The following is a 17,110-nucleotide window of genomic DNA, read 5'->3' as shown; positions in this document are numbered from 1 at the left end:
ATACATCTCAAAGAAGTAGGGGCAGGGCCATGTTTAGCAATGTATAGCATCCCCTCTTCTTTTAACAACAATCTGTAAACATGTAGGAAGTGAGGAGACCAGTTTTTAGTTTTTGGAGTGGAATGTTGTCCCATTCTTGTCTGATGTAGGACTCGAGCTGCTCAAAAGTCCTGGGTCTTCTATGCCGGATTTTTTATTTTATGAGGATTTTTTATGCAAAGCCTTGCTGTTGTGATGGATGCGGTATGTGGTTTAGCATTGTCTTGCTGAAATAGAAAAGGCCTTCCCTGAGAGTTGTCTGGATGGGAGCATGTGTTGCTCTGAAACCTCTATGAACTTTTTTAGCATTTAAAGTGCCAAATGAGAGGCAATAATGTAACCCCATACCATCAGAGATGCAGATTTTTGAGCTGTACACTGATAACAAGCTGGAGGGTCCATCTAAAGAGGAGTCCATGGTTTCCTAAAATAATTTCCTGTTTTGATTCATTTGACCACAGAACAGTTTTCCATTTTTCCTCAGTCCATTTTAAATTAGCCCTGGGCCCCCCACAAAATAAACACAGCAGCATTTCTAGACTGTGTTCACATATGGTTTCTTCTTTGCGTGATACAGCTTTAACTTGCATTTATGCATAGTATGGTGAACTGTGTAGACAGTCGATGATTTCTGGAAGCTTTCCTGTGCCCATGCAGGCATTTCCAGTAAAAACCATGCCTGTTTTTAATGCAGTGCTGCCTGAGGGCCTGAAGATCACGATCATCTAATATTGACCCCTTGCCTTGTCCCTTGCTCACAGCGATTTCCCCAGATTCTCTTAATCAGTCGATGATATTACAGACTGTAGATAGTGGGATATTCAATCTTACATTGAACAACATTTTTCTGAAAATCTTTCACAATTTTAAAGTCAATTTTTAGCAGATTTGTGAGCCTCTACCTGACTTTACTCCTGAGAGACTCTGCCTCTATAAAAATATTCAGTCATGTTAATCTTCTAGCTGTTTTCTGTTAGTATGACTTTTAAAGCCTTTTGTTGCATCGTCCCTGCTTTTTTGAGATGTGTTGCTGCCATCAAAATTCAAAATAAACTTTTTAATGTATTTCTTTATTTTTGGACCATTTTCATGAAATGGTAGAGTGTCTCAGTTTGAACATCTGATATGTTCTATGTGGATAAAATATGGGTTTATGAAATCTGCAAATCATTGCATTCTTTTTTAATTTACAATCTACAGCAGCTCCAACTTTTTAGAATTTGGGGTTTTATCATATAGACCCGACAAGCAAAAATCTGTTTTACAAATCTGTATCATGATAAACGTTGGGTGGTGTAGTTTCTCACAGATGGACAAGGATTCATAAAACTCCTGCATTACTTTTCATGAGTGGTAAGTATAGCCTCCTTCACACATGTAACCCTGGAATTTTCATTGCCTAACCAGAAAATTTCTTTCTGATTACGCTTGTCCCTTAATCGAGGAGGATTTCCTGCTGTTAGCCTGTCAGTCAACGGAGGGGTATGAGAGAGGGTTAACATTTTTTATCTTCCTTTAAAAATACTCAATTTAATAGAGATGCCTCTAGATGATCTGCGAAAGCAAAAGAGACTGTCAGCTATGATGTTACTTCAAAAATAGTCATAGTTTACACCTAAAATCACAGGTAATATGTGTCAATTTAAGTGTTTAGCTGTAGTCTGCCAAAACAGATTTTTTTTTCCCAAAAGATCCCCAAGGAGTGAGATGTTTGACTGTTAAAAAAAAGGCAGGATGTGTTCAGGGTGAGATCAGCAAAGAGAAAAACCACATTATCCACAGCAGGCATCAAAAACAACAACAACTGAAAGTTCCTCACAAGAGCTTCAAGAAATCATGTATTCTACGTTCTGTAGAATATATTGTCGAAAAAAATGCAAAGTTTTTTTCTTGGTAATTTACAGTCTGTAACTTAACAGTTGTGTCACTGGTCAAAATTAGGTAGCCTCGAGTGCTGGTTGCCTAGTGGTTATATCTGTATGGCCCATTTACAGAAGCTGTTGGCCTCAAAGTAGGTGGCTTGGGTTCAAATTTGGCCTGGGGCTCCTGTCCAATTTATTGTTCCTCACTTTCTCCCCCGAAAGGCCCAAAAAAGCCCAAAAATAGATCTTAAAAAAACAAAAAAATAAAGTCAGTGGCCTGGGTGCTGAATGGTCTACATGATCAGCAAATCAAAGGGGGCGGGCCATGACTCCTGTAACTCATTTACACTACAATAGTAAATGAAAGGGATGCTGCAGAGCCTGAAATAAGTAAGCCTGTTTAAAGATGCCACTTTAGTTTTCTTACATTTATTAGGTTTAGTTACAACTTATTAAATCTTGAATGTTATTTGGGGAACAAGTTATGCTAGTGCTATGTGCCATTGCACTACCTCCAGCCTCGGCCATCACCAGCACAACAGCATAAAAATCTGGAATTGTGACAACAGATAAAAGTTAAAAAAGCCATAATGGTGTTTGATTATCCAACAGTTTTGAAGGTGCAAATAAAATCTCCTTTAAAGGACAAAATTTGCTTTGCTTTGGACTGAACACAGCTTTTTACAACTGACTGTAAATACTCTGACAGCCTAAGATCTTAACTGAACCTTGTTTCCTGACATTGTTTTGTGTAAGCAGGTAATATGAAAGTGTGACATGCTCATCTAACATCAGCTGTGGTGAATTAAGTAAATAATGGTGTAGTAACAACAGTTTTTTCTTAGAAAAAAGACTCCTGTGTATAAAATGCCACAGTATATCTGCCTAGCTGTGCCTTTAGAGGCCAGCTGTGATTTGGACCAAGACGTGACAGCAGACGATTTTTGGTTGGTACCCAACTGTAAAATAAGCCTTAGTTCCTTAGCCATACACCATTGTATACACAAACTGACCTGACTGTGTATGGATTCAATAAAGAGATGCTATTTTGAGGTAGCTGTCTCGTGCGTTTATCTCACTTCCATCTTTCTGTGCAGAATGACGAGCAGTCAGTGTGAAATGACATTTGGTGGATTTATATGTATGAGGACGATCCTGGTGTAATTAGATAAGAGGAGATGAGCGCAGGATCTCAGTATGCTCCTGTGAGACACTCTTCTCATAACCTCCTTGGCTGTAAGCTCTGAATAGATGTGATGAATTGATTTCCATGCCGACAAAAGCCTCATTCAGTGATGATGTGACCCAGCACTCCTTGTTTTTATATTGCTTGGTCTAAACACAGTTTGGTGTTGTGGAAAATACTCTTGTTTGCCTTCTTTCTAGGTCAGCTAATCCAAAGATTTTCCACAAAATTTTAAATATTGCCTTAGAGACATTAAGCATAGTCTATTATGAACACATAGTTGTGCCTCCCTATGAATCGGGGTTCTTAGAATTTCTTCAGGTAGTTTAAACTAAAAAAGCTGAATCAGTCTGTACATTTAAATTCACACTGATAAACCAATGATTACTCTGGAGTTACCTGAACAATCAAGTTGTCATGAAAACAGTGTAACGCAATACTTTATTGGAGAAAGACCATATTGGAATTATGACAAAAAAGCATATAAACACACCAGGCTGAAGAAACAGCAAACATGACAAGCTGGTAATAAAAGAAATGACGAATGAGGAGTTTACAAGAACTGCAAAGCAGATTCACTGCTGCTAGAAAGTACTTAAGTCTCATTTCTGCTGCAGGGTTGAAATGCAAATGGATACAGACAGAGTTTTCTGTCCATATTCTCCATTCATTTCATCCATACTTTAGCACATTTTTGCAAAGCTCATGACTATAGATAGATAGATAGATAGATAGATAGTCGTTTATTGTCACTGCATTGTAAAAACACAACGTACGTTTGGCAGTCTCCTCTGTTGCAGCAAACACAGTCATCCAAGCGGTGGTTAGAAATCCACAGTGTTGAGAAATGTAGCACTAACAGTTTTGGAGTTGTTGGATTGTGTATTTGATGAGGGAAAGCCGGAAATACCGGAGGTCTCTATAGTGTTAGCTGTGACCAGCTGGCATATCAGCCCCCCAGATCTAAAAACAGCTTGCACTGACAACTAAAGGAAACAAACCTATTACTAAGACTATAGGGATTATGGCAATGGGCGAATTTGCCAAAATGTTGAAGTATCCCTTTAAGGAAAGGATCCCATGGCTTTGGATAATGGCTAATGTGTTTTCCATTAATTGCAGGTTCTTGTGTTTTCTGCACAGACATATTTCACAGTCAGAGGAAGAGGGGGTTACCACCCAAAAGGGTCTGAGACGCAACAAGGTGGCGTATGACACATGTCCAAGATTCTCAGAGACAAACTTCCTGTGCAAGTTCTTCATCGCATCAATAAGCAATTGCTTCTGCATCTTTTACTTCAGGTGCGTGCTTGTTTGTTTGCAGCCAGTCATGATTCGGCTGACATCATCATGAAGAAAAAAGGACTTAACTGTCTTTTTAATTTAAATTCAACTTCCTTCCTCCCACAGTAGGTAAGATCGTCATGAAACTTCACCCTTTTCTAAGAGTATTTAAAGAGCATATTTTTGTACGTCTTCACTATATTACTGACTACTTCTGCAATTCACTGCTTTTCTTTGTTTGGCTTTGCACTTTTGTGTTTTCTCCTAATATCTTCAATCAGAGATATATGGAAAAGAAGAGCTCTTTTGATGGGTGAATTGGGGGATCCATCAAAATACTTGTGGAGGCCATGTTGACTTCAACAGTCATCTAATAGAAAGCTTAGTTTTAGCAGACCAGCTGTTTGAATAAACAGAATAATTCCCCCTTCTGCACTACGAGGTCACAGACGTGAAATGGAGCACTCCCTGCAGGTGCTGATTGTCCGTCAGACACATCAATATTTATATTATCATGCCGGTTTATCAGAAGTGTTTCCTTTGGTTCTACAAAGAAATAATTGCTTCTTTTCTTTTGTTTGTGTTATTTGAATCTCCTGACAAGTTTATAGCAGAACAGGAGGGACGTGAGTTTTATGCGACACTCACCTCTCAGTGTTAAGGTGAGCCTGGAAACAAGACGTACATCGGCTTTAGAAGATAAGACCGTCTTACGTTACTGGCCTTAAACCTGGAGTCTGTCATTTTACTTTTGTCAGTTAAGTGACAGTTGTAGCGCTGTACTCCCTGCTCAGAAAATATGACTGTCTCAGGTTGCTATAGTTACTCCTAACAGAGTAACAGCTAACGGCTGCTGCGCATGAATTTGGAACAGTGTAATGACTTTTTGACCGGAACTACTTGTGAAGTTCAAACGGTGTCCACATATCAGAAGTTAATGGACACCAGTGGAATTTCCAGAGCCAATCAGAATCTAGTATTCACCAAGACCATGGTATAAATACACTTATCAGACACTTTATTAGGTACACCTTGCTAGTGACAGGATGGCCCCAATTTTTCCTTCAGAACTGCCTTAATTCTTTGAGGCATAGTTTCAACAAGATTTATGATTATGATTTCTATCATTTTGAACCAGTCTGCCCATTCTCACTGGGTATTTTGTCTTTTCTTGACCATTCTCTGTAAACCCCAGAGATGCTTGTGTGTGAAAATCCCAGCAGATCAGCAGTTTCTGAAATGCTCAGACCAGCCTGTCTGGCACCAACAACCATGCCATTTTCAAAGTAATTTAAATCCCCTTTCTTGTCAATTCTGATGAACTTCAGCAAGTCGTCTTGACCATGTCTACATGCCTAAATGCACTAAGTTGCTGCTTTGCTATTTGTGTTAACAAGCAATTAAACAGGTGTACCTAATAAAGTGGCTGGTGAGTGTACAGTTTATGGTTGCAGGGCCCTGTTTTACTCTAGCTGTGATTTTGCTATTCTGGTTAACCTTCTGTACTCTTCAGACTTTTATCTGCGTCTGTTTTTATTGAAATAATCTCTTTCAACGTGGTGCACACAGCCTGCTCTGCTCTACAGTAAGACATAGTCAGGAACTGCTCAGCACCTCTGGACTTTTCCACCCAGAGATTGCTGAGACTAACAAAAACAGCTACAAGTCACTAACTGAGCTCTAAGACTGGGTGTGCTGATAAGCTGCTCCCTTTAAACGTTATGAGAACTTTTCTGCTGGTGTTAGTGGCTACTTTAAGTGTTTTTTGCAGTTTCATTGTACAGGAAAAGGAGCACAAAAGGACGAGACGATATCAATCTGTCAGTAACTGTGAACTTAGAGAAGATTCATTTGCAGCCATCTTTAATCATCTTTTCAAGCTCATACAGAATAAATTGTAGCTGCTGGCATTGACTTTAATACTGAGGGTTTTGGTTTTGCAGCAGTGTAACTGATGATGGGGGGCCTGAAAACAATCAGACAAAGACTCAAACTTTTCATTGATGCAGCTCCTTCTGCTAAACCATTATCATTAAAATCTTATTATCAATCATAATGACTGTGATAAGTTATGACAACCATTATTACAGAACATTAATCTGCCGGGCAGACCCTTCATTGTGTTCATTAAGGTCTGAATCAGTCTCTAATTAAAGTTTGGACTCTCTCTGATTTTTGACACTCCACTTTTTGTGTCAGATCAGAGACGGTGAGACGGAGAAAGTGTTCAGGCAGTCTTCAGGGCCATGAGCCTGCTCCACATTTTCTCAACAGGGATGATGAGCTTGTTGATGTCCGGAGGATTTTTAAAAAGCAGGTAGGATCCTCCTAGAACAGCTCCTGTAGCGCTGAACATCAAGCCTCGGTTTATCACCTGTGAAAATGCAGTGTGAATAAGCGGTGAATTATTCCAACTCTTTCTTCATAAACACAAGATTAGGAACAAAAAAACTCCAGCCTGCTCTTTTGGTTCCTGTCACTGCTCTGTTCCTGTGAGCTCTGCTACAGAAACTCTGGCACCTGATCATTTCATACTCATCAAGCTCAGTGCATACCAAATATTCTCAGACTGAGCCTTATTGTAGGGCATACTAAAGTTTCTGTATAAGGAGGCTTTCTCAAATTTGAAAGGGTAGATTTCTTCTGTTTGGTTAAAGATATCAGGGCTGAAGGGGGAAGAGGGCCCCTTTCAGATCAGGAAAAACAAGGTTTATTGTAAAGTTAAGCTGTGATAACCATATTTTGTTTTAACCTAAATACTCATTATTCCTATTATTGTCCAGTCCAAATTCATCAAAACAACAAAATGCTGACCAAATTGCTGGACAGTAAAGATGTGAAAAATAGTGCTGTTACTCAATTAAGGATGAAAGAAAGTATTTGAAAATCAATGTCTTGCTTTAGATTTGATTCAGAATCTTACAATGATGAGATAATTTAAATCCTTACATGAATTATGTTTTACAACAACTCTACTTGTAACTGCTGTGAGCATCATATAGGTTATATTATATGTCCGTGTTTTATAGTCGTTCTATGGGTCGCCCTTGCTCTCTGCAGCACAGCTGTTAAAACCATGTTAGTATATAACCACTTTGTTCCAAACAGCCATGTTGTACCACTGTACATACTGCTTCATTCAGCAGATTTTCTTTCCCCATGTAGAGGTCATTTCCACGAACATCCTCAGGGGTTTTCACAGTGTAGGGAGCCTGTGAAATCCCCGCCGTCCCTCTGACTGTGGACCATTAGCACAGGTCACATCACACAGTTCAGCATAGAGCCAAGGACAAACCTGCTCACACTGGTGAAACCACAAACACTTCATTGTGCAGCAGAGCACCGTGTTTGTGTTGGACTAAATCAAATGTTTCTAAAAAAAAAGGAAATATTTACCCCAGTGAGAGTCTCATTCGCCTCTCATTCTGGCTGCTGATAATACCGCCACTTCAAAAGAGTCCTGAATTGCACTATTAAAATCTTCAAAGGTACAAAACGGGCCTGAAAATGTAAACAGTATGAAACAAAGATGAAATGACAGTGGGGGTCTTACTCTGTCCTGCCAGTGCCAGCGCTCCACGGCTTCATGGTACCTCGTCCTGGTGAAAGTTACCTGCAGATGGTGAAGAGACACACATGATGTGAAATTACACCAATGAATGTCATTAATATGTAAATCAGCACACTCACCATTGTGTAGAGGGGGATTATTGTCTTTGGCATGAGGGTGTGGAGGATGTTATCGACATGCTTTCTGAAGAGGAACCATCTGGAGTTGACATGAGCTCGCATCTACAGAGCAAAAGGGAACATTTATATTAATGATGTGTTTTCATAAATCTCACAATCAGTGGCCTTTGACACCAACTCTGTTTATATATTTCAGCATTTTTGGGGCTGGATTTTAGATGAGAAGTTTGGTGGGAAGACAGATCACTTTGTCCTCCCTACTATGCCTCCATGACATTCATGGTTTCATTTTAGCTAGCTACTCCCTTTACTTTGAAATAATTACAAAAGGAGCAGAAAACTTGAGCCGCTCTCCTTGGACAATCTTTCAGTAGACGCTCTGCCTTATCTTTATAATTGTTACCATTTTTTTTAGTTGCTACTTCATTTGTTATTTCATGCCTTTTAATGTACTCATGCGCCTTATATTATGTTTACATATGACTGCCTTATTGTGTGCCAGAAACTTTGGTCATCATTCTGCCAGTCTACAGCAGGACTCTCATTGAAAAATATTACATCTCAGCAAGGGTTTCCTGAATAATTAAAGGTGAAAGGTGAAGTGAAAGTGAAACACCGCAGGGGCACAAAAATCATGCTTTTAACAGCCACCCTGCTGAGCAAAGAGATGATCAAAAAGTTGAACTATGTCAACTGAGTGAACAGCTGACATCAAGGGTGTTTTGGGGATTAACTGGTTTTACACAGACAACAGATACTGCAGAGTTTCCACTACATGTAATTGATCGTGGCGCACTGCCATGCTAAATTAAAAGCTGCCATGCCTTCAGAATTATGATCTTCTTTTTCAGATGTTAAAAATGTAAACTATATTGTATGAATGGATCCATATAAACATATAGTCTATATTTTGCGCACATTTACAAACCATAATAAGAGTTTGAAATTGTAATCATGAACTGTGACACTGCTCTGCAAGAAACTTAATTTTGAAAAACAAACACCAGAGTGTCAACTTCCTGTCTGTCGTCACACACGGACGGCTGATAATTTACTTACGCTTAGTTTAGTACTTCCCTGATTATAATCCGATGATAAGCGGTAAACTTGAGTAGATATATTCATCATCAACCGTGTCTCATGATGGAGATGAGACGCTAGCGATCTAAAAATAGCTCGATGTTGTGAAAACTCCGCAAATTTAGTTTAGCTTCTGTTACGATACGAGACTGGATAAGAACAACAGCGGTGGACTGTCAGGCGTTCATGTAATCCCTGATGTTTGCCCCACTTTGCGTTCTAAATGTCCATTAAAACAGGAGAGAGGAAGGAAGAGCATGAGCTGCAGTCACAGGGAGAGAGGAGCAGTTGGGTGTGTGTCTGTGTATGTGTGACTGAGGGAAGAGTCTGTGTGTCCGTCCATGAGTGCGGGTCAGTCTGACAACAAGCATGAACGAACTAGCGTTAGCTTGTTGAACACGTGAGTGATAAATGTTTATAAGTTATCGTAATATGAATAACTTTAAGAGGCTGAGGCTTGCCTGTGGCTCCTCTGGGATAAAATAATTGCAAGAGGATGTAATAAAAGCAGAATCCCACTATTGGAATCTTATCCCCAGGCTGTTGTCATGATCTTATTATTCCAGATTTTTTTCATTTAAATGCAAGAAGTTTAACATTCATGATTTTACATCTTTTAAACAAATTTTTAAGACTGTTAAAGAATTTTTTTTAGGTGTCAGGGGCAGATAAATTTGCAGGTCGTCAGCAAAGAAACTGAATGACACATGGTGTTTTTTAAAAATTGGGCCCCAAATGGAGCGTTTACAGAAATAAAAAGTAGGGAGCCTATAATGGAGCCTTGCCGGACCCATGACATAATGGGGTCAGAGCAGAAGAGAACTGACCAGTACTTTTGGAGAAAGTCCTTTCTGAAAGGTATGACTGTAACCATTTCAGGACAGTACCTCTAACACCAGCACATGATTCAACCATGATAAAAGAATCTGGTGGTCAGCCGTGTCAAATGCAGCAGTCAAATCTAAAAGCATCAGCACAGCTTACAATGTTCCCTTAAAGTCAAGTTAGTTTGAGTAGATATAAAAATCATTTTGCTAGCCCAGCAGGCTACTTGTCACTTTTTCAGTTAACAGGGTGATATGTAGTTCCTTTCTCTCATTAAATCAGAGTTGTGTGAGGGTGAAGAAAGGATAGAGAGAAGCACTTAATAAAGGAAATTAATTTCGATATGCAACATCATTTATCAAAATGTTTCAGAAAACTAGCTAACTTAGAAATTTAGAAAAGGCAAAAACCTCACTAAAACCTAAATTGTACTTTTTATTATTAAGCCTATCAATATCCTTATAAAGCTGTTATTTTTCAAGCAAATGTAAGGGAATAATATTAATCTAGTATTTTTTCCTGTGCTTGACATTAAATTACATATATGAAATTACATTTCATATTATTCAGGTTGACTAAGGCATGTTAAAAATTACTTGAACTAGTCAATTTTAAATGTAAATAAAAATGGTACCTTCAACTTTTGAGCATTTTAACACTTTAACTAACAAGTATATATACTTTTATAGGACAGGCACATATCTAGTACAGTTGGGATGAGAGGAAACACAAGCCTTTCTTTCCATCGTTAACCTGATCAAAATAAGCTTTCACTCCTCCCTGCACAAATTAAACAACACATCACAGAGAAATGTGTCACTTCGCTGTTAGAGACATTTGCAGAGGCATCGAGCTGAAATGTTCTCCATCCAGAATGGGCCAATCATGTTTGGAATAACTTTGGATGATTCTGATTACAGTTTCTTTCCAGGTCGAACCTGCCAATAACAATTCTCAATCGATCCCATTTTCTTTCTTTAAAGCATCAAACTTGACCAGAAAACCACATTACTCTTGTCACTTTTCTCTATTGTAAATCAAATTTATGCTACATTACGTTCACATTCTGAGAATATTTAAGCAGTTTTTTTGGTGTTATTTGATATTAATATGATTGATCAAAGCACAGAAATGCTAGGACATAGCTGGGACATTTTCATTTAGGAAGAACTTAAAAACACATTACTTCAATGTAGTTGTACATGGCCAGGTCTGCGATGGCATGGTCGTCTGGGACTCTAACTCTGGTGTACTCGGGCAGCACAGCACCTGAGCAGACACAGAAGGGGAAAAGAGACATTTTATATGAACTGTCACTCCATAGTCTGCTTCCATTTTAATCCTCCTCTTTTAAAAAGTACTTACTGAAATCCTCATTGAACTTTTCCATTATTTCGTCAAAGACAATGCAGTCCTCAAAGCCCTGAAAAGCACAGAGACATGAATAAGGTCTCAATTCAATCCTTTCCTGCCTTTTTTTCCCCTCCATTTAGTGTTACTCACAGCGTTCATCCCCTGCCCGTAAAAAGGCACCACTGCGTGGGCTGCATCGCCCATTAGGACACATTTGTCCCCAATGTGATACGGGGAGCACTTGACAGACACCATGGCCTGCCCAGGCAGTCGGAAATAATCCCTCTTGAGAGCCTCGCTGCAAGGAAGAAATGGAAATAAAACTATTAGAAACTCAATTTGAGATGTTTCTTTTCACAGTTGCTTGCTTGTAAACAACAGATTCTGAATAAGCCTGCTGGAAAAGCCCCTGCTGCATCTCAGGAAGCTAAAATGACCATGTTCTGTGTATCTGTGAGTCCCAGGGAAGTTAGATAGCCAAAGAGAGGAATCTAAAACATGCCTGAGTGCTCAAACCAAAGTCAGCACAGAGAGGAAGGGGGTGAATGAAATCCCCCAGCTATCTCTGCGTCACCTCGACATACGGTTCATCTCAAATTAAAACTTCACTGCACAAACCCATGTCAGACTGAGTCTGCAATTTCACACTTCACAGATCCTAGCAATGCGTGTCCTGGAGTGATGCATGATGGGGAAAGAAAATGTTTTAAGAGGATGGTTTGGCAGGTTGGATGGAGAGATAGGATTGGCAGAGTAAAAGAGGGAGGTGCAGTATTGAGAAAGTGACTTACACTCCTATTAGAGGGATGGCGTCAGGGAAGTATTTCTGGAAAAACTCGATAACTTCATCTCCTGTGGTGATCTTCTCAAACTCGTCAAAAGGCATGAAGAGGGTGCAGGTAAACGTCTTGTCCTGAAACAGAATAAATGCAAGATGTTTACCCATTGTAGGCAGAATTTAACAACCACGTCAGGTCATCTTTATTTACATACGCAAACATGTGAAAATGCATGTTGTTTTTAAAGTTTATTCAGACCCATGCAATAGAAAGTTCTCTTTTCCTGTGATTTAATTCAAAAAGTTAAACTTTCATATGCTCTCAATTAACCTTGAACATATGTGTCTCACCTAGGCTATACAGAAAAAGAACTGGACCACCGCTCTGGGGCCCAGAGTCCTGTTTTCAGATTAAAGTAAATTTTGCATTTCATAAGGAAATCTAGGTCCCAGAGTCTGAAGGAAGATCAGAAAAGCACAGAATTCAAGATGCTGGAGGTCCAGTGTGAAGGTAGTGATGATTTGGGGTGCCATGTCATCTGCTATTAGTCTATTGTGCTTTATCAAGTCCAGAGTCAACGCTGTTAGCCGTCTTCATGCTTCCGTCTGCTGAGAAGCTCTATGGAGATACTTCTTTACTTTTCCAGCAGGACATCACACCTGACCACGCCATAGTATTATTGTGTTTGATTGGCAAGCCATCAAGAGGAAGATGAGAGACACCAGACTCAACAATACAGATGAGCTGAAGGCTGCTATCAGAGCAACAAGGCTTCATAACACCCCAGCAGTTCCACAGACTGATTGGCTCCACGCCACATAACACCAATGCCGTAATTCACACAAAAAAACAACAACAAAGAACTGACTGTATAAAATAAACAGAATTTTCCAGAGGTTGAACATTTCTGTATTAGTAATCATTTTGTTTTGTAATATCATAATATTGCAATTTTTCAAAATCATCAAGATTTGAACAAAAAAGTTTTGAAAAATGTCATTTTGTGGAGATGAATTTGGAATATATGAACATTTAACTTTTTGAATCAAATCACAGCAAAAAATCCACTTTTCCATGATATTCAAATGTTTTAGATGCACCTGTATTACCCAAACTAGAACATCTTTCTATGATTGTGCCCTAAACCTGTCAAAATGAATAATATGTAAATCCCACCACCAGGGGGCTCACAATCAAAACAATAACACAACATGATAAGGACAAACTAGGGGTAGACCAATTACAGGCGTGGCCAATTATTGATGCTGATATTGGCATTCAGCATATTATTGTCATTCTATTTTACTAATAAAGGGCCAAAATCAATTAAATAAAATGTTCCATGGCAAGATGTTGCTTCCCTTTGGTTTTATTTTTACTCCCGACAGTCTCACCTAAGATCCTGCCCAGAACACTTTCTGATTGGCTTGATGTCACACCACTACCAGCCTATCAGCACTGAGGCCGGGGTGGAACTGACATCAGGAGTGTACGACATCAGCACAGAGCTACTGCGTTGCTCTGTTCCTTTACTCATGTTGACAGAGATAGTGCGAAATTGTTTATTTTCCTTAATTTTTGAAAAAAGCAGTTTTACTTTTGCCACTTTAACTATATTTTTTGTCACAGTAAACACATATCTATTCCAAATACATGTTATCGGTCACATGCCCTACTAAAAATTAGTATTGATATTGGCCCTGAAAAACCAATATCAGTAGACCCTTAGTAAAGACCAGTGCTACTCAGCATGCTGGTATTTCTTGTAGTGCGAACCTAAAAAAAAAAAGCACTATTGACATTTTTTCTTATTCTCAGTAATACAACTTTTGGAGAGAGATTTTAAAGTCCCTGTAAAGTAATGAAAAAAAATTTTTTTTAAGGTTTGTTGTATGACAGGCCACTGTTATGAAACTGAAGGTCAAATATCAGCCATGAAAAACATCTCTACGTTTATAAAAATAAGCTTCAAACTCATGAAAAATGAGGCAGTAAGAACTGCTTTAGGATGTGTGGGTGTGTCAGTTGAATGAGCTGAAGCCATGCCCACTCAGGAGAAATATGATCGTCTCAACTTTTAAAAAATGCTTCTGATCAGAGCACAACTTCCTGGGTCTGTGCCGGAGCGGAGAGACAGAAGTCTGACATTAAATGTATTGTATTCTGGTGCAAGTCTCTCTGATTTGATACTTTTAATGGCTTATAGGCCACCATGGCTGATAGATTTAGGAAATTTACCTCACAATGAACAAAAAAGAAGACAGCATTTAACTGGCTGTTAACTTTCAATGAAGGCAGTGACATCGGCTAACAACAGACTGTACTGAGATGAAATGCTCTGTATTTTCACATCATTGTAGTGTTAGAGGGGCGGGGCATTCCCCCATCAAGACTGGGGATGTCACAGGCTCAGATTTTTGCCTGGCAACAACAACCTTATTCAAACATACCCAGCTTATCCCATTTGGGGTTGCAGGGGGCTGGAGCCCATCCCAGCTGTCATTGGTCAAGAACCAAGGTATGCCCTGGACCTACAGCCAATTTAAGGTCACATTTAAGCTAACGAGTATGTCTTTAGTGGTGGGAGGAAGCTGGAGTACCCGGAGAGAACCCTAATATGAACAGGGAGAACATGCAAACTGCACAGAAAGGCCCTGAAGGGGAAGAGAACAGAGAAACAGCACTAACCCCTGCGCTGCTGTGCAGCCAAACTCACAACCAATGTCAGAGAAAAATGCTGTCCATCACAAGTATCAGTGAGACACATAAACGAGATACAGCAACAGAAAGGCAGCTGGCAGTAGCAGTTCCCTCTGCATCATGTAGCATTCATTTACACTGAGCATTTCCATGGAAATGATAAAAATCTTGTCTTTCACAGTGGGTCCATCATGACAGCCACCATGATAATACACATCCTTTAACAATAAAGAAAATCAAGAAATTCTCTGGTTTAAAAAAACAGTTGGAAAAATTTGAGGCAATCAACTAAAGCATATAGGAGTATTAATTTTCTGGTTAATTTAGTTACATTTCAGTGCAAAAATTCTACATATTGTAACTGTAAAAATTAACTTATGTGATGCTTCCACTTATGCTTGTTTAGAGAACTTGTCTGATGCAATGTACAACACAGCTATATGTTATTTGATTTAGAGGAGAAACTGTAAAAAGTTCCACTTTTCTGGAAAACAGACCCTTCCTTCAGCAGGCCTGATTCTGCATCCTGTATCTCAGCAATGTTACACATTCGTTTTGCCATTTACCATGTTTTCATGCATATTCACTTTCACGGGTCTTAAAAATCCTCCCTCCTTAATGAAATGTCACAGCTGATCTCCACCCAGTGTAGCTGATGGATGAAAGAACACAAAGGTTGTAGGTGTGCCATTATCAGCCTGTCTGAGCAGGTGCTATCTATCAACATCACACACACATCCTCCCTGAGGACCTTTTAACACCATCTCCGTTACCATGGCATCCACAGCAGCACTGATGTGTTTGGTTTAGTTTTTTTTTTTCCCTCTTGCCTGAATGTTTTCCTGGGAACTAGGGCAGTCAGCCACAGAGTGAATGTGCTGCTTTAACCTGGTCTCACTGAGCTGTGCTGACTCAGCCGAGCACAGAAATCACTCTGGGATTAAGAAGGACGGAAAGGACGGAGTAAAGTCTGACTCAAACACACACAAAGACGCGGCACTGTGTGAGAAGAAGGGAAGGTTTCTGAAGCGCCTGTGAATGAGGATAATTAACTCGGCGAGGGCGTCCCAGAGGTCAATTATGCTGCACGTTTTCCTGAAGTGATTAGGCTTTTGTTGGGTGCGGTGGCAGAATAATGTGAAGAAATAACAAATTAACAGCTTACAGTGATGAAGTGATGGAGGAAATCAGCCCCAAAGCACAAGTCATCACAATCTCCACTCACCAGGTTAGGCAGAGCGATCATCATGAATGTGTTCCTCGGCCAGATGTGCAGATAGTTCGGCTTCATGGCAAACTGAGAGGGATGATCAAAGTGGGGCATTAAATAAACAAAAATGTTAAAGATACATTTAAAAAAGAGGGTTACTGTACAGATGTCTGACCTCTCCATTGATGGGGGGCATGGTGAGCTCCATGTAGCCGTGGGGGATGTAGGTCTGGCTGTAGTTGAAGCGGCTTCGGCGGAGGAACTGCTTGCGGATGGCAGAGAAAGCTCCATCACAGCCAACAATCAGGTCAGCCTGGATCTGCTGTGTGGATCCATCAGACCTGAAAATATACAAATAATCCTCTCCATACTTAGTCCAAGGCACAAATAGGCAATCTTCACAAAGACCATGTAAAGAACTATTTATGGCAGGGGTTATCAACTCCATTTTCACAAGGGCCAACTTTTCTTGACCAACGCTGTGGGGGCGGACACTTAAGTAAACTGAAGTAAAATCCTTTTTTCTTCTAATTAGCACATTCTTGTAAAAATATTATTTCCTTCCAAAAATTATTTGACCTTTAAGCCTTAACAGTGAGATCAGTCCCTATACTGCAGCCAGCCACAAGGGAGTAATTGAGATATTTTTGCTACATATTTCTGGAGCCCTCCTGATTCTATTACCAAGTTCAATTGCTAATATGCTGGGTCATTATTGGCAAAAAAGTCAAGCTGGAAACAGTTCTTCTGTGAGGATTCTCAGAGGGGGAAATTGCACTCTCAAAGAGCCTCAAGTGGAAAATTGATGCAAAAAACTACAACTTTAACCCAGATAACAATAAGTATGTCAAATTACAGAAATACTAGTGTGCTTCTTGTCTGATAAGCCCCTAGGGTGAAGGTTTAATTCAAACTTTAAGAAAAAAGTCAAACAATACTATGCCATATTTTTCACTTCTAAAATTTTCTGAATTCAGTTATCACCTGGGGGCCAGATGGGAAGCCCTGGGGGACCTGATGTGGCCCCCGGGCCTCCAGCTGATTTATGGTCATATGTACCTCAGTAAGTGTCATCTACCCTCCTTTTAATGCAGTTGTTAAT

The 17,110-nt window shown here is 39.6% G+C and overlaps 1 protein-coding gene across 1 annotated transcript in view; it reads right to left on the bottom strand.

The window, feature by feature from the left end:
• Nucleotides 1–6,217: 6,217 nt before the first annotated feature.
• Nucleotides 6,218–17,110, bottom strand: part of LOC121510696 (kynurenine 3-monooxygenase) — a 31,205-nt gene continuing 20,312 nt past the window's right edge. Inside the window, exons 7-15 of the mRNA XM_041788866.1 lie at nucleotides 16,184–16,349; nucleotides 16,024–16,095; nucleotides 12,111–12,232; nucleotides 11,470–11,617; nucleotides 11,332–11,389; nucleotides 11,153–11,235; nucleotides 8,062–8,163; nucleotides 7,925–7,984; nucleotides 6,218–6,745 (exon numbers count right to left, since the gene is read on the bottom strand). Coding sequence (XP_041644800.1) covers nucleotides 6,599–6,745; nucleotides 7,925–7,984; nucleotides 8,062–8,163; nucleotides 11,153–11,235; nucleotides 11,332–11,389; nucleotides 11,470–11,617; nucleotides 12,111–12,232; nucleotides 16,024–16,095; nucleotides 16,184–16,349 — 958 coding nt within the window. The 3' untranslated portion in view covers nucleotides 6,218–6,598. The remainder of the gene's footprint in view (nucleotides 6,746–7,924; nucleotides 7,985–8,061; nucleotides 8,164–11,152; nucleotides 11,236–11,331; nucleotides 11,390–11,469; nucleotides 11,618–12,110; nucleotides 12,233–16,023; nucleotides 16,096–16,183; nucleotides 16,350–17,110) is intronic.

This window comes from Cheilinus undulatus, linkage group 6 (genome assembly GCF_018320785.1).
Source record: "Cheilinus undulatus linkage group 6, ASM1832078v1, whole genome shotgun sequence".
In the NCBI taxonomy this organism is placed as follows: domain Eukaryota; kingdom Metazoa; phylum Chordata; class Actinopteri; order Labriformes; family Labridae; genus Cheilinus; species Cheilinus undulatus.
This window is presented reverse-complemented; position numbering and strand designations above follow the sequence as displayed.